General features: G+C 45.6%; 1 protein-coding gene and 1 long non-coding RNA gene across 3 annotated transcripts in view; both read right to left on the bottom strand.

The window, feature by feature from the left end:
• Nucleotides 1-10,444: 10,444 nt before the first annotated feature.
• Nucleotides 10,445-21,714, bottom strand: part of LOC310757463 — a 253,294-nt gene continuing 242,024 nt past the window's right edge. Inside the window, exon 2 of the long non-coding RNA XR_014545233.1 lies at nucleotides 10,445-10,594. This is a non-coding gene — a long non-coding RNA (uncharacterized lncRNA). The remainder of the gene's footprint in view (nucleotides 10,595-21,714) is intronic.
• On the bottom strand, nucleotides 13,074-16,444 carry LOC310756954 (uncharacterized protein). 2 transcript variants are annotated; one of them, XM_083601937.1, is made up of 2 exons: nucleotides 16,280-16,444; nucleotides 13,074-14,330 (listed from the first exon to the last, which is right to left on the bottom strand). In XM_083601937.1, exons 1-2 carry the CDS (start codon nucleotides 16,401-16,403, stop codon nucleotides 13,096-13,098), a joined length of 1,359 nt encoding a protein of 452 aa, XP_083458063.1. In that variant the 5' UTR covers nucleotides 16,404-16,444; the 3' UTR covers nucleotides 13,074-13,095. The 2 variants fall into 2 exon arrangements, with proteins under 2 accessions (XP_083458063.1, XP_083458064.1); XM_083601938.1 differs by lacking the exon at nucleotides 16,280-16,444 and adding an exon at nucleotides 14,883-14,950.

Here is a 21,714-nt window from a genome sequence, read left to right as displayed (position 1 = left end):
AACACAGACTCCGCTCTTGATGAGCACGGGTGTCAAGCTCTTCAGGAACCTCTCTCCATTGTCGGTGTCTGGTGCAAGGAGGCCAATCAAGGTCCATCGGAAGTGCTGGAGCAGCTTGACAATCCCTGGGTACAGGGCTTCTTCTTTGGGGACCATCCGGTAGAAAAAAGGGAAATGCCTCTTATCATTCAGAACATGAGAGACAAAAGCATAAGTGACCTGGGAAGAGAAGGAAGATTTGTATCTTGTTTGATTTCAGATCAAAGCCTAAATATTTCTAAGCCCAACATGAGATTGGGAAGGTCTTAGGAAGGAGGAAGGTCTAGTGCAAGGACCCTTTGGTGGGAACAGTGATTTCCTTGAAGGTTGTGGCAGCCGTAAAGAAGGCAAATTTGATGCTAGGGATCAACAGGAGGGTAGTTGAAAATAAAACAGCCGATATCAGAATGCTATTATACCTCTCTCCATTCCTACCTGTGGGATTTTATAGATGCCCAACACGTTTGAAATCTGGATGGAGTTTTGAGAGTCGGACCCTTCGAGAACAGCCAGTAAGTTAGTCTGTTTACCACAGCTGTAGTTTGGAAAGTTCAGCTGCCCAATTGACAACATGTCTAGCAAAGCATCATAGGTCACCCTTCCATCAAAAAAGTTCTCATGGATGCTGTAGCCCAGGGTGATGTTGGGTAACAGCTTTTGATTCTGGTTGATCGCTTGAATGGCATACAAGAAGGAGAGGAGCTGCCAGTACTTTGTGGGTCCTTTCCTGGGGGGAGAAATTATATACATGCCAGCACTGTCCAAGTGATATTTCTGTTCTACCTCTAATATACAGCTCTACCTCTCTTTCAAATCAGAACCAGTGAAGGCAGTGAAGGTCCTGTGTGAGTGTCTGGAGGCGGTTGGAGGATCAATATGGCTAACCTGATCCAAAACACCCACCCACCCCACTCACACATGAAAACAAAGACCACCACAGCCAACCACAAATGAACAACCACACCCTAGGCCAACCCCAACCTCTCTCACCACCAAAGGAACACAAGTGAACAGCAAAGAACCTGCACAAGCAATGCTGACACCAAACGCTACATATAGTAAGTAAAATAGAAAGGCACAGTGAAGGTCCTGTGTGAGTGTCTGGAGGCGGTTGGAGGATGGATGGCAGCTAACAGATTGACAAGACAGAAGTACTGTTTTGGGGGGAGAGGAGGCAGGCAGGTGTGGAGGACTCCCTGGTCCTGAATGGGGCAACTGTGTCCCTGAAGGACCAGGTGCGCAGTCCGGGAGTCATTTTGGACTCACAGCTGTCCATGGAGGCGCAGGTCAATTCTGTGTCCAGGGCAGCTGCTTACCAGCTCCATCTGGTACGAAGGCTGAGACCCTACCTTCCCGCAGACTGTCTCGCCAGAGTGGTGCATGCTGTAGTTATCTCTCACTTGGATTACTGCAATGCGCTCTATGTGAGGCTACTTTTGAAGGTGATCTGGAAACTACAACTAATCTAGAATGCAGCAGCTAGACTGGTGACTGGGAGCGGCCGCCGAGACCACATAACACTGGTCTTGAAAGATCTACATTGTCTCCCAGTACGTTTCCAAGCTCAGTTCAAAGTGTTGGTGCTGACGTTTAAAGCCCTAAACGGCCTTGGTCCAGTATACCTGAAAGAGCGTCTCCACCCCCATCGTTCAACCCGGACACTGAGGTCCAGCGCCGAGGGCCTTCTGGCGGTTCCCTCACTGCAAGAAGCCAAGCTACAGGGAACAAGGCAGAGGGCCTTCTCGGTAGTGGCACCCGCCCTTTGGAACACCCTCCCACCAGATGTAAAAGAGAAGAACAACTTCCAGACTTTTAGAAGCAGGCAGCCCTGTTTAGGGAAGCTTTTAATGTTTAACATACCACTGTATTTTAATATTTTGTTGGAAGCTTCCCAGAGTGGCTGGGGAAACCCAGCCAGATGGGTGGGGTATAAAAATATTATTATTATTATTATTATTATTATTATTATTATTATTATTATTATTATTATCAGGGATCTATGACAGTGATTCTAAATCCTTAAACCTGTTCCTCACTTCCACTGTGTATTCATAAGGGATTTGATTTAGATTGTATCTTACCGGCCCAGTGGTTTTTCCTGCTTTCTTCAGTTTAAGCTTGAATTTTGCTATAAGAAGCTGATGATCCGAGCCACAGTCAGCTCCAGGTCTTGTTTTTGCTGACTGTATTGAGCTTCTCCATCTTTGGCTGCAGAGAATATAATCAATCTGATTTCGATGCTGCCCATCTGGTGATGTCCACGTGTAGAGTCGTCTCTTGTGTTGTTGGAAAAGCGTGTTTGTGATGACCAGCTTGTTCTCTTGACAGAACTCTATTAGCCTTTGCCCTGCTTCATTTTGCTCTCCAAGGCCAAACTTGCCCGTTGTTCCTTTTATCTCTTGATTCCCTACTTTAGCATTCCAATCCCCTATAATGAGAAGAACATCCTTCTTTGGTGTCGCTTCTATAAGGTGTTGTAAGTCTTCATAGAATTGGTCAATTTCAGTTTCTTCAGCACCAGTAGTTGGTGCATAAACTTGGATTACTGTTATGTTAAAAGGTCTGCCTTGGATTCGTATCGAGATCATTCTATCATTTTTGAGATTGCATCCCAGTACAGCTTTCGCCACTCTTTTGTTGACTATGAGGGCCACTCCATTTCTTTTCCGGGTTTCTTGCCCACAGTAGTAGATATGATGGTCATCCGAACTGAATTCGCCCATTCCTGTCCATTTTAGTTCACTGATGCCCAGGATGTCAATATTTATTCTTGCCATCTCATTTTTGACCACATCCAACTTACCCAGGTTCATGGTTCTTACATTCCAGGTTCCTATGCAATATTTTTCTTTACAGCATTGGACTTTCCTTTCGCTTCCAGGCATATCCGCAACTGAACGTCCTTTCGGCTTTAGCCCAGCCGCTTCATCAGCTCTGGATCTACTTGTACTTGTCCTCCGCTCTTCCCCAGTAGCATGTTGGACGCCTTCCGACCTGAGGGGCTCATCTTCCAGCGTCATAACTTTTATATGCCTGTTGTCTTTGTCCATGGAGTTTTCTTGGCAGGGATACTGGAGTGGCTTGCCGGTTCCTCCTCCAGGTGGATCACGTTTGGTCAAAACTCTCCACTATGACCTGTTCATCTTGGGTGCCCTGCTCGGCATAGTTCATAGCTTCTCTGAGTTCTTCAAGCCCCTTCGCCACGGCAAGGCAGTGATCCATGAAGGATCCCTTATGAATACACAGTGGAAGTGAGGAACAGGTTTAAGGATTTAGATTTGCTAGACAGAGTGCCTGAAGAACTATGGATGGAGGCTCGCAACATTATACAGGAGGCAGCAACGAAAACCATCCCAATGAAAAGGAAATGCAAGAAAGCAAAGTGGCTGTCCAATGAGGCCTTACAAATAGCGGGGGAGAGAAGGCAAGCAAAATGCGAGGGAGATAGAGAAAGATACAGGAAATTGAATGCAGATTTCCAAAAAATAGCAAGGAGAGATAAGAAGGCCTTCTTAAACGAGCAATGCAAAGAAATAGAGGAAAACAACAGAATGGGAAGAACCAGAGATCTGTTCAAGAAAATTGGAGATATGAAAGGAACATTTCGTTCAAAGATTGCCATAATAAAGGACAAAAGTGGTAAGGACCTAACAGAAGCAGAAGACATCAAGAAGAGGTGGCAAGAATACACAGAGGAATTATACCAGAAAGAAATGGATGCCTCGTACACCCCAGGTAGTGGGGTTGCTGACCTTGAGCCAGACATCCTGGAGAGTGAAGTCAAATGGGCCTTAGAAAGCACTGCAAATAACAAGGCCAGTGGAAGTGATGGTATTCCAGCTGAACTATTTAAAATTTTAAAAGATGATGCTGTTAAGGTGCTACACTCAATATGCCAGCAAGTTTGGAAAACTCAGCAGTGGCCAGAGGATTGGAGAAGATCAGTCTACATCCCAATCCCAAAGAAGGGCAGTGCTAAAGAATGCTCCAACTACCGCACAATTGCACTCATTTCACACGCTAGCAAGGTTATGCTTAAAATTCTACAAGGAAGGCTCAAGCAGTATGTGGACCGAGAACTCCCAGAAGTGCAAGCTGGATTTAGAAGAGGCAGAGGAACCAGAGACCAAATTGCAAACATGCGCTGGATTATGGAGAAAGCCAGAGAGTTCCAGAAGGACATCTACTTCTGCTTCATTGACTATGCAAAAGCCTTTGACTGTGTTGACCACAGCAAACTATGGCAAGTTCTTAAAGAAATGGGAGTGCCTGATCACCTCATCTGTCTCCTGAGAAATCTCTATGTGGGACAAGAAGCTACAGTTAGAACTGGATATGGAACAACTGATTGGTTCAAAATTGGGAAAGGAGTACGACAAGGCTGTATATTGTCTCCCTGGTTATTTAACTTATATGCAGAATTCATCATGCGAAAGGCTGGGCTGGATGAATCCCTAGCCGGAATTAAGATTGCTGGAAGAAATGTCAACAACCTCAGATATGCAGATGACACAACCTTGATGGCAGAAAGTGAGGAGGAATTAAAGAACCTTTTATTGAGGGTAAAAGAGGAGAGCGCAAAATATGGTCTGAAGCTCAACATCAAAAAAATGAAGATCATGGCCACTGGTCCCATCACCGCCTAGCAAATAGAAGGAGAAGAAATGGAGGCAGTGAGAGATTTTACTCTCTTGGGTTCCATGATCACTGCAGATGGTGACAGCAGCCACGAAATTAAGAGACGCCTGCTTCTTGGGAGGAAAGCAATGACCAACCTAGACAGCATCTTAAAAAGTAGAGACATCACCTTGCCAACAAAGGTCCGTATAGTAAAAGCTATGGTTTTCCCAGTAGTGATGTATGGAAGTGAGAGCTGGACCATAAAGAAGGCTGATCGTCGAAGAATTGATACTTTTGAATTATGGTGCTGGAGGAGACTCTTGAGAGTCCCATGGACTGCAAGAAGATCAAACCGATCCATTCTTAAGGAAATCAGCCCTGATTGCTCACTGGAAGGACAGATCGTGAAGCTGAGGCTCCAATACTTTGGCCACCTCATGAGAAGAGAAGACTCCCTGGAAAAGACCCTGATGTTGGGAAAGATGGAGGGCACAAGGAGAAGGGGACGACAGAGGACGAGATGGTTGGATAGTGTCTTCGAAGCTACAAACATGAGTCTGACTAAACTGCGGGAGGCAGTGGAAGACAGAAGTGCCTGGCGTGCTCTGGTCCATGGGGTCACGAAGAGTCGGACACGACTAAACGACTAAACAACAACAACATGATAGTGATTAAAAGATCCAGAAAGCACTATCATAATTCCACTTTGAGAAAGTAGATATTTCCCCCTTGTATATTAAACCTAAGGCAAACAGACACCCTTCTCCTACCACCATTTTTCAGAAGAATCCTGCAGAATCAGCCCCGAGGCTCATCTGTTCCAGCATTCTCAAGGCGGCCAACCAGATGCACATGGAAAACTGAGAAGCACAAGAACTCCTCCCCTACTTGATATTCTCAGTTACTGGTACCCAGAGGCATAGTGCCTGTGACAGTGAATGGAGAACATAGCCATTGTGACTGGTAGCCGCTGAGAGCCTAATCACCCCCAAATTTATCTGCCAGTGGGATCTTCTTATGTTCTTAAAGGCAGGTACCAGATCATGAGAAAGGCCCCTGAAAGTAACTGGAGATGAGTTGGATCTCATGGAAATGGTAGCAAGTGGAACACCAGGAACTCCATCCCCACAAAAGGTCTTACCAATAAAAGCTGGTGGAAGGACATTGGCTAAAGATATGAGGATGAAACACAGTGCTTGTGGCAGAGATGACCCCACTGATGAGGTGGTCTCCTGGCCTGAAATAATTAGGTGAATCTATCTCATCCCTTTCCAAAGACAAGAGGCATTTTGTCTTCAGTTTCCCACAGTCCCCATAAGGCAGTAGAAGCAGCAGAATGAGGACCATCTTTTTCCTCCCAGGAACGAGCACCTCCCTTACAAAGAATTAGAAGTCTTTTGTTGTGGTCCTTGCAAGATGCAGTAACTTTCTTCTTACTAACGGAGCCCTGCAGAGGGATCACATCTGAAGTGGAGAGAAGTCAAGCCAACCTCATTCTGGTGCAGTTATCATCTGTCCTAAATCTCAGCCCCCCCCCAAGTTTTGAGTGGCTCAGGAGGCATATATCTGCCAGACCTTTCTGCCTCATATCCATAACATCACGTTTAGTGGACTCAGATGTGATCTTTGGAAGCAAAAAAACAACACACACTATCATTTTGATAATTATACGGAGAAGAAGTACCACCTCTGCAAGTTTCTAGACACTTTATGCAGCTCCACCTGCAACTGCAGGGCTGAAGAAAAACATGTTTGCGAAAACTCCAAGATCTGCCTCCAAACTGTGAGATGCAAATGCCAAAGTTTGGTGAAAAATCCCAAGATTAAGAGTTAGAAGTTACCTGAACTGTTCTACGTGAGCTCTGGCAGAATCCCCCGCCCGCCCGCCCGTGATACTAACACAGCATAGGGCTATTTTGATGAATTTGAGAGGTGAAAAAGGGAACTGAAATTGCACATAAAGACAGAAGCGATTCAGCAGATTTTTTGGTATGTTTTTGTTTTTGTTCTTGTTTTTATTATAGACTTTTTGGTCTTATCCTGTATTTTTATGCTGTGAACCACCCTAAGATCATTGGGTGAAGGGCGGTATACAAATTTAATAAAGAAACAGACAAACCAACACTTGGACTTCCAAAAAAGCTTTCAACAAGGTGCCTCCTGGGTAAGCTTAGTAGTCATGGAATAAGAGAAGAGGTCCTCTGGTGGATCAGGAATGGAAGTTGCAGGAAGCAGAAAATAGGCTTAAGTGGATAGTCCTTCAAATGGGGGGGGGGGCTGCCAGATGTTCTTGACCAAAAGCTCGCAAGGATAATTTGGCTATCTCATTTGGCACCAACTAAAGATTCTGCAGTAGACCCAAGGGCAGCCCCAGAAAGAGTGCATTGCAGTAGTCCAGCTCCAAGTTTTCCATTACTCCAGTGGTCAGGCTATTCCTGTTCACAAACAGCCATAGAGGACACGTGGGTCTCTAGTGACAAAGGGGTATCCAAGAGTACCCCCAAACTATGCACTTGCTCCTTTAGAAGTGGGAATCATCCAAAGAGCCTACAAATTGTGCGCCAAGCTCCTGTGTTCCTGTCACTCCCTAAGTGATGAAAAACCAGACAAGACAACAGCATAACATTGGGTCCAAATGAGCCACAACTCTATTGATTACAGATGTGAATGGTTTGGCATTGGCATTGCGTATAGCCATTTATTCCACCCCAGTCCATCTGCTGGGGGTGCATCTAAGGGTAGTCCACACCTGCCCCCCATGACTTACATCAAATAGGGGTAATCACCGAAGGGTCCCTGTTGGAGGAGTGCTATAGCCCTAGCCCCCGCCTGGGCATCCGGACAGAAGCAACTCCTCACAGATCCCTTTAACAGGATACCCTTAACCAAGAAGGGGCGGACAGAGGCTGTAACCTCCCCTCCAGCCAAGACTAAGGCTTACCCAATGCCTAACCTCACAAAGTTGTGAGGATTGCTATGAGGAAGGCGAAAATCAAATGGCCAGGGCCAAGTTGCCAAGTGGAAAAATTCCTGCCAGGTGTTAGATTTCTGTTTATGCCACTGTGCAGTTTTTGGAGTCACAAGACTCTGTTTACACTCCAGACTGTTGGAAGTCTCACGGGAGACGGATGTTGTTATTACTCAACCGAGGAGTAGCTCGGTTGTGCAGAGTTCCGACACCAGGCCCCAAATATGGCAGCTGACAATGTTCATAGGAAGGTCTTAGCATGGAAATAAGACATATGAAAAAGGGGACGGAGGGTGGGAGATCCAATGACAAACGTCCGCAATTCGGTGCCCTGCTGGGGAGGGTTGCAGCCTGCCTGCGGATTGACCAATTGTGCCAGGCTTAGGTGCAGACATTCCGCAGGGGGTGGGACCAACCGGCCAATAGGCATTGCTTGGCCCCGCTCCCTGGGGGGATAACTTGGGGATAACTCCTCCCCAGTTTGTCGTTGGATCAGTAGATGACAGTGCCATCCATGTCCCTAGAGTTGTGTTTTATCGGCATACTGGTGGCCCCTTGCTCCAAAACTCCTCATGACCACACCCCATGACTTCATATAGATTTTAAATAGCATATAGATCTTAAATAGCGCTGGGGAGAGAAGAGTACCTTGCAGCACCCCATAGCACATCAAAAAAAATTTTTTTAAGGGCAACCCAAATGATCACAACATGTCAGGGAATAGTCTAAAGACGACGACTGGGGAATGCATTCTACGGCAGACCAGTTTCCTGTCCGATGGAGGGGAAAAGTCACACACACACCCTTTTCCACAGGGTGTTCAGAAGCAGAGAGACAGAATCTGAACAGCTGAGGGAGGAGTTGCCCAGGTATGAGATAATGACAAGGGAACCCGAAAGGAGGGGGCAGCTAGTTGAGATGTCACTTGAGAGTGTGGGGAACCCCCCTCACCACAGACTCGGAGAACTGAACATATCAGAGAGCAAAGAAGTCAGAGGGAGGGAGGAACTTCCCATTGGCACCTAAAACGCTACGGAAGTCGGAAGTCGGATTTAGAGCAGACAACTGCCCTCCTTACGGAGAGCTGTGTATTTCTGCTTGCAACATGATGCTGTTTTAAAAGGAATGTAAATAGATTAACTGCTTGTTAATTCTTATCTGTGATGTTACCAAAGGGAGAGAACTCTCCACGCCTGACACATCACTCTTCCCCTTTCCTTTGCTTCTCATGAAAACTCAAGGGATTTGTCCAAAGTTCTACTTTGGGTCCACTAAAATGGACCCAATTTTTGATGATAGTGAGGTGACATCCTGATTCTGATTCAGTCAATGAATCAGTCAACCAAAAAATAATGCTCTCCACCTGATTCAAGGCTTCTCCAGACACCCTGCTGATTCAGCATTCATCCTGATTTACTTGATTATGTGGTGCTCTTTGATAATGATGATAATAATAATAATAATAATAATAATAATAAATTTTATTTATACCCCGCCCTCCCCAGCCAAGGCCGGGCTCAGGGCAGCTAACAATCAATAATAAAAACAAGTTGAATGAATACAACTTAAAAACAAGATTAAAATACAACATTAAAACGTTAAAAAGGCAGCCTCATCATAGGAGGAGATGGAAAAAGAAAGAGGGGGAGGGAATCAAAATGACTCCAAGCCAAAGGCCAGGCAGAACAACTCTGTCTTACACACCCTGTGGAAAGAAATCAGATCCTGCAGGGCCCTGGTCTCACCAGGCCGGAGCCAGTGTTGAAAAGGCCCTGGCTCTGGTTGAAGCTAATCTAACTTCCTTAGGGGCCAGGACCTCTAGCGTGTTGCTATTTATGGACCTTAAGGTCCTCCGTGGGGCATACCAGGAGAGGCAGTCCCGTAGGTACGAGGGTCCTAGGCCGTGAAGGGCTTTAAAGGTCAAAACCAGCACCTTAAATCTGACCCTGTACTCCACCGGGAGCCAGTGCAGCTGGAAAAGCATTGGGTGAATATGCTCCCATGGCAGAGACCCCGTGAGGAGCCTCACTGAAGCATTCTGCACCCACTGGAGTTTCTGGAACAGCTTCAAGGGCAGCCCCGCGTAGAGCGAATTACAATAGTCAAGCCTGGAGGTGGCCATTGCATGGATCACTGTGGCCAGGTCGGGGAGGGAAAGGTAAGGGACCAACTGCTTGATGCAGTGAAGGTGGGAAAATGGAACATTTGTTGTGATTTGTGGGCAGGGAGATTATAAACAGTGAATAGTCATTGGAATATCCACCCACATTTGCATAAGAGGGGTTCACATGCCTTCCCCCTAATCATTTAATCATTCTACACTTTTCTGTGCATTTTTCTGTAACTTTCAAAATTGCAAACCATTTTTAAAAGGGGCCTTTCTTGCACTATGGCAGAAATCTTTAACTGCAGGAAAGCAAAGTTCTGCCATGCGCTGGAATCCCTCCTGCAAAATATTGACTCTCTGGAGGCACACTCTGATTTGATAGGTTCCAGTTGCCCCCATATGGCAGGACCATGAACTTAGGTGCTTATCAGTTGAAGGTGCAGCAGCAGCTGATGCTGAAGTCCTGACTGAAAATGAGTATGCTGCAACTGAAAATGTTATGATTGTGCAAAGTGGCATTTAAAAATCCAAACCTACAAGGGGGTAAATAATGCAGCTGACTGTAAACACAGCTGAAACGCAATCTCATGAAATGTTCATGATGGTGAAAGTTGTGGTCACAGTTTCACTATGGTGTCAGTCCACCTTCAGTGAGGCTGATGGGCCTTTGCTCTCTCCTACAGGCCGCTAATGGAAGGTATTTGAGCATCTCAGGGTGGACTCGTTTTATTTTCTGTGCTGGAAACAGCTGAGAGTTTAGATGCAGAAAGAATTAGAAACGTTTTCATTCAATGTAGGGCACTTTTTCATTCCAGTGGCTATCGTGGGAAATTCTGGAATGTCCTGTCCTTCCTGGCTGCCTGAAATCAATCAGGACCCCAGGCTCTTACCCAATGTCACCCTCGGCTATGTCATCTATGACCATTATTCTAATGCAAGGATGACTTCTGATGCCCTGCTAGACCTGCTCTCTACTGGGCACGCAGACATTCCAAACTATGACTGTTGGAAGAGGAATAACCTGTTGGCTGTTCTTGAAGATGCTTAAGCTGATATTTCTAGATATGTGTCAACTGTGTCAAGCATCTACAAAATCCCACAGGTATGGCTGGTTCGGTGTTAAGACGGAATTGTGCCTCTGCCATGGGCTTTTCATTCTTTCCTTTTTGGACTCTCCCAAAGGTGAGGGTGGGATGGAACCTGGAAGCAGGTGCACTCAACACTAGCGTCAGATGCCCTATGCCACCCCACCACTGCTTTTAAAAACCATGTTGCTTGTTTACAATGCATTCAAAACACAGTTTTTTGAGTAATGTAGCTGAGTCCCTAGTCTAATATTCTGGGATGTGATTCAGTCCCACAAAATATTGAGAGTCTGGAGGCATTCCTGGAAGACCTCCTCCCGTTCTCCACGGTCAGCATTTTGTCTTGTTCTTTGTGTTCTTTGTGTGTGGGACTGTAGTTGGTCAATTGTCTGAGATTTGTCCTGGAACCACAGCAAAGCACTCACCTCTTCCTTTGCGTCCTGGGCAAGTTATGGATACACTGTTCCTACTATTCATGATAAAACCCAGTTCCCCTTTTTCTACCAGATGACCACAAAAGTAGATCCCCAGAATCTGGGGATTGTCCAACTGCTCCTGAACTTCAGATGGATGTGGATTCCCATATTGCATGGGAAAGTCCTTAAAACAATAACAATAATTGATTTATACCCCGTCCGTCTGGCTGGGTTTCTCCAGCCACTCTGGGTGGCTTCCAGCAAAATATTAAAATACAATAATTCATCACATATTAAAAGCTTCCCTAACAGGGCTCCCTAGAGATGTCTTCTCAAAGTCAGACAGTTGTTTATTTCTTTGACATCTGGTAGGAGGGCATTCCACAGGGCGGGTGCCACTACCGAGAAGGCCCTGTAACTTCACTTCTCGCAGTGAGGGAGCCAGCAGAAGACCCTTGGTGTTGGACCTCAGTGTCCAGACATAGGGATGGGGGTGGAGACACTCCTTCAGGTATACTGGGCCAAGGTGGTTAAGGGCTTTAAAGATGAGCACCAACACTGGAATTGTGTCCAGAAACGTACTGGGAGCCAATGTAGGTCTTTCAGGACCGGTGTTATGTGGTCTCGGCAGCTACTCCCAGTCACCAGTCTAGCTGCCGCATTCTGGATTAGTTGTAGTTTCCAGGTCACCTTCAAAGGTAGCCCCACATAGAATGTGTTGCAGTAGCCCAAGCGAGTCCTCAACACCAGCCCGCCCCCTGTCACCCAAGAACAGCACTTCTGTCTTGTCAGGATTCAACCACAATCAGTTACCTGCCATCTATCCTCCAAATGCCTCCAGACACTCACACAGGACCTTCACCGCTTTCACTGGTTTCGATTTAAAAGAGAGTTAGAGCAGGGTATCATCCGCATATTGATGGACACCCAGTCCAAACCCCCTGATGATCTCTCCCAGGAGCTTCATGTAGATGTTAAAAAGCATGAGGGAGAGGATGGAACCCTGAGACACCCCACAAGTGAGAGCCCAGGGGTCTGAACACTGATCCCCCACCACCGCTTTCTGAACACGGCCCAGGAGGAAGGAGTGGATCCACTGTATAACCCTCAGCTCCCAGCTCCTCTTGACGGTCCAGAAGGATGTCGTGGTCGATGGTGTCAAAGGCCACTGAGAGCTCCAGCAGAACCAGGAAACAGCTTTCACCTTTGTCCCTAGCGTGCCGGAGATCATCGACCAGCACAACCAAGGCAGTTTCAGTCCCAATATGAGGCCTGATTCCCGATTGGAAGGGATCCAAATGGTCCCCATCCTCCAGGCATGCCTGAAGTTCTTCAGCAACCACCTGCTCAATCACATGAATTTCTTCATGGGAAGCTAGACGCCTCTTGGAAGAGAAGCTGTTTCCACATTTCTATTACGCTTCATGCCCTGTACAGTGGTACCTCAGGTTACAGACGCTTCAGGTTACAGACTCCGCTAACCCAGAAATAGTACCTCAGGTTAAGAACTTTGCTTCAGGGTGAGAACAGAAATTGTGAGGGAGCAGCGTGGCAGCAGCGGGAGGCCTTGTTAGCTAAAGTGGTGCTTCAGGTTAAGAAGAGTTTCAGGTTGGAATTGACCAAGAAAGATGTTAATCTATTTTTGTATGCCACAACTGCGGCTTGTATTTTGTTAGCTAAAAAGTGGAAAACTCAAGAATTACCAACAGTAGAAGAATGGCAGATGAAGATGATGGATTTTATGGAGCTAGCCGTCCGTGACCAGAAGGAGGAACACCACAAAGAATGGAAGAAATTTAATGATTATTTAGCTAAATTTCAGGTTAAGACTCGACCTCCAGAACTAATTAAGTTCTTAACCTAAGGTACCACTGTATGAGTTCTTTGATGGCGGGTAAGACCTGCCCTCTTTCTGAAGCTCTTCCCACATTCCAAGCACTGATATGGTTTCTCCCCTGTATGAATTCTTTCATGGGAAGTGAGACTATCGCTGTGACGGAAGCTCTTTCCACATTCCAAGCATTGATAGGGTTTCACACCTGTACAAATTATTTGATGGGAAATGAGATGGGTTCTCTGACTGAAGTGCTTTCCACATTCCAAGCACTGGTAGGGTTTCACCCCTGTATGAATTCTTTGATGGGAAGCAAGACTGTCCTTCCGACTGAAGCTCTTTCCACATTCCAAGCACTGGTAGGGTTTCTCCCCTGTATGAATTCTGTGATGGGAAGTGAGATGGGCGCTCTGACTGAAGCTCTTTCCACATTCAAAGCACTGATAGGGTTTCTCCCCTGTATGAATTATTTGATGGGACATGAGATGGATGCTCTGACTGAAGCTCTTTCCACATTCAAAGCACTGATAGGGTTTCTCTCCTGTATGAATTCTTTTGTGGGAAGTGAGATGGGTGCTGTGACTGAAGCTCTTTCCACATTCCAAGCACTGATAGGGTTTCTCTCCTGTATGAATTCTTTGATGGGAAGCAAGACTGTCCTTCCGACTGAAGCTCTTCCCACATTCCACGCACTGATAGGGTTTCTCTTCAGTATGAATTCTTTTGTGGGAAGTGAGACCCCCACTCTGACTGAAGCTCTTTCCACATTCCAAGCACTGATAGGGTTTCTCCCCTGTATGAATTATTTGATGGGACATGAGATGGATGCTCTGACTGAAGCTCTTTCCACATTCAAAGCACTGATAGGGTTTCTCTCCTGTATGAATTCTTTTGTGGGAAGTGAGATGGGTGCTGTGATTGAAGCTCTTTCCACATTCCAAGCACTGATAGGGTTTCTCTCCTGTATGAATTCTTTTGTGGGAAGTGAGAGCCCCACTCTGACGAAACCTCTTTCCACATTCCAAGCACTGATAGGGTTTCTCTCCTGTATGAATTCTGTGATGAGAAGTGAAATGGGTGCTCTGACTGAAGCTCTTCCCACATTCTGAGCACTGATAGCCTTTCTTCTCACTGTGAGTTCTTGGGGGGGAACGGGAACTCTGACTGGAGCTCTCTCCATACTCCCAATTTTGATATGGCTTTTCCACTGTGTGGATTTTGTCATGGTCTCCCCCATTCTGCATTTCTAATTCATCACCACCTACAACAAAGACAGAAACTAATTAGATCCTCAGGAAGAAATGGAGCCCCCAGTTATTAAACAATGCTAATGAACATTTGTGAAAGAGAAGAAGAGAAGAGTTTGGATTTGATATCCCGCTTTATCACTACCTGAAGGAGTCTCAAAGCAGCTAACATTCTCCTTTTCCTTCCTCCCCCACAACAAACACTCTGTGAGGTGAGTGGGGCTGAGAGACTTCAAGGAAGTGTGACTAGTCCAAGGTCACCCAGCAGCTGCATGTGGAGGAGCAGGGAATCGAACCCAGTTCACCAGATTACGAGTCCATCGCTCTTAACCACTACACCACACTAGAAGAACAGAAGATGTGAGGTCTTTCTACAGAGGTCATGGCCTTTGTCAACCAGCATTCACAGACGTATTTTTGAGAACCAGAGGTTCAGAAATTCTGGCTCTTTTCTAGGATGGATTTTTGTTGCCACAATCATGAAATCCACTGCAACTCTAACATTGGTCTTCTCTTTAAAAAACGGGTAGAGGCTAAAACAGAAACCCAAACCTGACAGAAATTACCTCAACTTCACAAACAACTCTGTGTGTGAATGTTGCCTCCAAGTCGCTACGGAAAGGGTGACTGTCACTCCAGAAGGCCGTTTTTTCAGTTAGGTCTGTTCTCAACTGCCGAGTGAGAGATTTTCCGTGAGAGCACCTGCTGCCTGTTTTATGCTGCTATGGGACTCAGAAAAAGTCTGTAAAGTCCCATATATATAGAAGCACTTGTAATTCACTCTTCATACCTCATGTAGCAGCATTATTTGATGTTGAATTATTTTGGTTTTTTGAGTGTAGCTTATTATCTAGAATAACGAATGGGATAAATGTAGAAATAATGTAAATCAATAAAGAATATATATAGATATAGATATATTAGATATAAGCACATGTAAACGTGTTTTAGTATATCAAGTAATGTAATGTGTTCTGTTTAAACTCTCAACAGAGAATCTTGTGGAGTCTTTTCTAGGAGAAAAAAAAAGCTATGTTTTTCAAGGGTCAAACAACCCAGGGCAACCTCCACACATATAAATACTACAGAAAATGGGTTTGGGTCCCACGAAAACCACGAATAATCCAGAAAGACAGGTGCAGAGTTGTAAAGTGACACGTTTTACCTCAGAAACTAACATTAATAGCAGCTGCATGTGGAGGAGTGGACATGCGAACCCGGTTCACCAGATTACGAGTCCACCGCACTTAACCACTGCGCCACACTGGCTCTCCTTAATCTTAATCTAAGTACAACAACCACGAAGAGCTCCTGAATAGACAACCAGCTATGTGGTGTTGAATGCTCTCTGTTCTCTCCTGCTTCCCGTTTTTGTGTTTCAGTTTAAACCAATTCATGAACCCAGAACTCATACACTGACCATTAATGATGAACCATATGTTATAGCCATTCCTGCAAATTTATTCTGCTAGTTTTGAGATATACAAATAACATGAGAAGACCCGGTCTACATGTTTGTATCATTTATTATTCATATGTTCCTTGTTTTTAAAAGGAAATAAAAAATAATTCCAAAAAGAAAAGGGCGACACACAGCATAGGCCCCATCTGCATTCAAACTGCAAAGCAGCATCACATTACTTTAAAGAGTCGTTGCTTCTACTGCTGTGTGATGGAGCGGTAAGTTTTTTGACATTGGTAGGGCATTCAGATCACGGCACCGGTATTAGACCTTTTGAGCTGCCAATACATTGTGGTGGCCGGGGAGCTGTCATGTATTCCTAGCTCAAATCCCCTGCAGATGGCTAAGGCGCAGGCAGGCAGGTGGTGGAGCCCAAAGAGGTGCTCACCTTCTCAATCTCCCCCCGCCTGCCTGCCTCCCCCCACCCCCAGGCTGAGCAAGCCCCAATACCTCTCTGGCTCCACCCCTCCATGTCCCCATCTCCCCTCCCCTGGAACTCACCAGATCTCTCTGAGAGCCCTAGAGAGGAACACTCAGACGTTGTGGGGAGGGATGCAGGAGACAACCTGACCAGGTCAACCGTCCATCTTCCCCCTTCCATCCTCGCTAGCTTTGCAGGATCCATCTCTTTTACCCTTCCTGAGGAGTCAAGGAGCCACCACAAGCTGCAGGGTCCTGGGAGAGAGGAAGAAACAAAGGGAGCCTCAGCGGCCCTGCAGGGGAGAAGAAGAGAAGATGAAGACTTTGGATTTGATATCCCGCTTTATCACTACCCGAAGAAGTCTCAAAGCGGCTAACATTCTCCTTGCCTTCCTCCCCCACAACAAACACTCTGTGAGGTGAGTGGGGCTGAGAGACTTCAGAGAAGTGTGACTAGCCCAAGGTCACCCAGTAGCTGCATGTGGAGGAGCGGAGACGCGAACCCGGTTCACCAGATTACGAGTCTACCGCTCTTAACCACTACCCCACACTGGCTCTCACTGGATTCTCCTGCCCCTGGAAAAGCACAAATGGGGCAGCCCCTTCCCAACAGAAACCCCATTTATAAACCTTTCCAGTGGTTCCAATTTCCTCTGTTTACTCCTCTCCCCACTTCGTAAGGCCGGCATGGTCTGCACAGTAGAGACCTGAGAGTAGATCCCATTGAACTCAGAGGGGCTTATGGATAGAACTTGGTGCAGAAACCAGGCACCATCCTGTCCCCAAGCCTGAAGACTGCAACCCCAGGCATGCTTATCTATGGTATCATAAGGCAAAAGATCATAAAAGGTTTCATAGTCATAATAAGAAACTCAATTCTCAAAGTTTGGGGGGAAATATAAAGATTTATTTGAAAAGAAAACAGCATGGTGACTTTCCCCATTAGAAGCAATATTTTTGAAAAAAGTACATATGAGGATAAATTGGCCAACACATAAAGAGCTGTTAACAGAAACTGGCAACCAATTAAAATTAAAGGACTTTGAAGAAGTAAGAGAAAATGTAATAGACTGGTTACAATATTTACAACTAAACGAAACTTTTAAAAATCATAAAAAGAAAAGCTTTAGTTATCAAGTGTCAAGATTTCAGAGAGGAATAGTAGAAGGTAGTACAAAACTGCTGTCAAAAATGGACTTCCGGGTTGGCGCCATCGCCGAATGGCGGACTCCCTCCGAGCTCCGGAGGGAGCCGGCTCGGCAGGGGCTGGGTTTTACCGCACCGGCGATGCGGGGACCCTTAGAAACCACGGCCACGGGGGCCGTGGACTTGGAGACTCGGCTAGCACCGCTAGCGCCCTCCCGACTCGTGAAGGAGCCTTTTTAAAGGCTACGGATCGGGTGCCGGGGAGAAGCGTGGTGCTTTGAGTCCTCTGCCATCCCTGCCGAGCGAAGCCGCATGCCATCCGGCGGAGAGCGCTGACTTCTTCCATTGAGAATTTGGACTTTTAACAACAACCCGTGAGTAAATTGGAAATCGGGTTTAAAAGAAGAAAAATTTTTGGGATTTGAGACGAGCGGGGGGGGATCTAAAAAGGAAGTCAGTCCCCCTCCCTATTGTAGACATTTTAAAACAAGGATTGGGAAGCCAAGGCCCAAAAAGAACGGTATCTTTGCTAAATTAAGAATTCCATGATGGGAAAGTACAAGAATTGTGCTGGAGGAAGAATTGAAGGAGAAGGAAAATGCGCCCCCCTCCCTGGGAACCGGGGCGATTGAGGAGTGAGCCTGGTGAAAAGAGCCGGTGATTTTGACAGCTGTCAAAGTAGCTGTCAAAGTCGGAATATTAAAGAGGATTTTATTACAAGGACCTTGCTGGTCAAATTTGTTACAACTTGATATAATTTGTTAAGACTTGAATACAAAATGGCGAAAATACGGAGAACAATCGGATTTTTGGAAACAAAGTTACAACAACCCCCCTAGAGGAGTTTCGGGACATTACAAAGATGGGCGTAAGCCGGGAAAAATACAACACTCCGGAATTTCACAGAACTGGTTATCTCCTGGGAAAGCTGCAAAACGGAAACTGAATCTTGTCTACAGGGTGTTTAGACTAAAAGGAGACAACAGAATACCTTACTGAAGAAGGAAGGGACTGAACGCAAGTTTTTGTTCCTGAATAACAACAACCCATGTAGAGTTACTAAACTTCTGAATAAGAAAGTTTTAGCAGCGGAACAAGAGGAAGCTGGACTATAACCTTGAAAGAACAATGGGGGGAATTTTATAATTTGACATTTTTAAAGATTTAGGAATTAATTTTTAAAGAAAGTAATCCTAGAAATGGGAAATAATTCTGCAAGGAGTTGGGGGAAAAATGGGATTGATGGACTTAAGATTTCCAGGCTGGAAACATAGATTGGAGGATAAGGGAAATTAAACCGGGGAAGGGGAGGGAGAATTAGAATCCAAAGGCTTGCAACTATTTTCTGAATTGGTTTTCTTTTTTCTAATATATTTTTTATTTTTTTTATACTTTTATTCTGTGTGCTTTTACTTTAATGGGAAAAAAGGGGGACATTGTGGAAAGAAAAGGGGGTGGGCTATGGGGAGAGATCTTTTGCTTTTTTTTTATCAAGGGTGTTGCATAAGGTTTGTATAAATTTAAATTTGAACAATGGGGTATATAAATTGTGCTTTAAATCAGAAATAGAACTTGTGGAAACAACAATATGAAAGGGGAATACAGTAGGGGTGGGGGAAGGGGGGAGTCCCAGAAAGTGGATGTTTGAAAATAAGGTTCTGAATGTATCTTCATAATTTCTTTTCTTCTCTTTCTGTATTTTGGAAACTTCAATAAATATTATTTAAAAAAAAAAAAAACAAAAATGAACGATCTGCTTTTGGAATGGGACACTAAAGAGGACCAGGTTAAATGCGTTATGATAAAATGGGCGAAGGATGTGGGAAATAATAAATTAAGGATGGACTTAGAAAGGCTTTGGAAGTTAGATTTGGAAGTTAGGCCACCGAGACCACATAAAACTGGTCTTGAAAGACCTACACTGGCTCACAGTACATTTCCGAGCACACTTCAAAGTGTTGTTGTTGACCTTTAAAGCCCTAAACGGCCTCAGCCCAGTATACCTGAAGGAGCGTCTCCACCCCCGTTGTTCTGCCCAGACACTGAGGTCGAGGGCCTTCTGGGGGTTCCCTCCCTGCCAGAAGCCAAGTTACAGGGAACCAGGCAGAGGGCCTTCTCGGTAATGGCACCTGCTCTGTGGAATGCTCTCCCACCAGATGTCAAAGAGAAAAACAACTACCAGACTTTTAGAAGACATCTGAAGGCAGCCCTGTTTAGGGAAGCTTTTAATGTTTAATAGATAATTGTATTTTAATATTCTGTTGTAAGCCGCCCAGAGTGGATGGGGAAACCCAGACAGATGGGCAGGGTAGAAATAATAAATTATTATTATTATCATAGAGTTGAATTTTTCTGCATGTACTTTACTGAAGGAGAACTACATGAAAATGATGTATAGGTGGTATTTGTCCCTGGTTAAATTAGCAAAAATGTACTTCTCACTCGCTGGATCAACACCTTGTTGCAGTGAGTGGGCTTGCACGTTCCTATGACCCTGGTGAGCGGAGCCATCGGGAATCTTGTACTCCCAGCAGGATCACCCTAGTACTTTACTAATAATAGTGGAAGTGATGCAGAGAGTGACTCTTCAGAATATTCTGTGTATACCAGTAGTATACAAGGAATCTTTACAACCCCAAGTAGCCGATTCCCCAAAGCATCTGCCCTGCAAGCAAAAGGAACCTCTGACAAGCACTTGAAGAAGCCCAACCTGGAAATAGAGCCCCATGTGCCTCCCCATCTCTGAAGTCCCACCTGGCCCTGAGGGAACCGGATTCACAGGAGAAACAGTTCCCCTCTCCTCTCCTCGGACAAGTGAAAGGAAGTCTCCCCTGCTGAAGAGATGACAGCCCTGCTTGCCTGGAATTCACATTTTGCTGACCACACTGCACTGATTCTCCCAGTCTCCTCGCTAGAACAGAGGAGCAGGAACATGATGGTACAGCACCTTCTCCCTCATCACAGAAGGAGACGCAGTTACAACCATCTCAAACCAATGCGAAGCTCTTGCTCCTGCAAAAATTACCCACAATGCAACTGTGTGACAATCAAGTGACCTAGCTTTTATCCTGGAATGCCCCGGGTGGTCTGCATCCAGCAGAGATCCTTGTTTTAAAGACTTTCTCTCCCACCATTGTGCCATAATGATCCTGGAAAAGTGGACAGCGGATGAGCTGTTACTCAACGGATTTCATTCATTCTCAACTTGGGCAGATCTAGGGGTAAAGCGTGGAAAACTGAAAGGGGGCCTGGGGGTCCTAGTCTCCACTACCCTACGTGCCATTTCAAGCCCTCTCCCCTCATTCAAGTCATAAACCAGGGCAGTGTTAATCCAATTCAGCCACCAGGCCCTGTTGGTAATTTACGCTGATGTGACCCCAATGATGCAGAAATCTCAGATCAGAGACTTGTGGGTTGAAAGGGAAATTTAGACCACTGACCTTATTTTGCTTAACCCAAAGGCATCTGGAGTTTTAGGAGGGGACCTCCATGCCAGATTGGGCCCTAATCATCATGCCCTTTATGCACAGCACAAATGGTCTCCTCCCAACCGTGAAGCCAGTGGATTCCTCCTCACCCGTTGTTCCAAAGATCAGAAATCAAACTTTGGAGGCATCTGCTTGGCTCAAACAGCCTTCAGGCTAAACCTCTACATCTTAAATGGTGCCCTGGAAAGTGACGATCCTCTCTGGCTCCAGAAGAAGAGCTATAGACCAGGGGTCAGCAACCTTTTTCAGCCATGGGCCGGTCCACCGTCCCTCAGACCAAGTGGTGGGCCAGACTATATTTTGAAGAAAGAAAAATGAACAAATTCCTATGCCCCACAAATAACCCAGAGATGCATTTTAAATACAGTGGTACCTCAGCTTACATACGCTTCAGCTTACAGACTCTGCTAACCCAGAAATAGTACCTCAGGTTAAGAACTTTGCTTCAGGATGAGAACAGAAATTGTGCTCCGGCGGCACGGCAGCAGCGGGAGGCCCCATTATTATTATTTAACTAAAGTGGTCCTTCAGATTAGGAAGAGTTTCAGGTTAAGAATGGACCTCCAGAACGAATTAAGTACTTAACCCGAGGTACCACTGTATTCTACTCATGGAAAAACCACACTGATTCCTGGACCGTCCACGGGCCGGATTTAGAAGGCGATTGGGCCACATCCGGCCCCCGGGCCTCAGTTTGCCTAGCCCTGCTCCTGACAATGTACTCCAAACCTGCCTGGTGTTTTTACATGAGCAGAATGTGTGTTTTTATTGAAAATGCATCTCTGGGTTATTTGTTCCCTAGACCAGATATAGTCTGCTATATAGTTTGGTATACAAAGTACACCAGTATAAACGACCAAACTGATTAAAGAAAGAAAAAAG

This window comes from Podarcis filfolensis, assembly GCF_964270895.1.
Source record: "Podarcis filfolensis genome assembly, chromosome: 2".
NCBI lineage: Eukaryota > Metazoa > Chordata > Lepidosauria > Squamata > Lacertidae > Podarcis > Podarcis filfolensis.
Note: the sequence above shows the minus strand (reverse complement) of the source record. Positions and strands in the feature narration are given on the sequence as shown.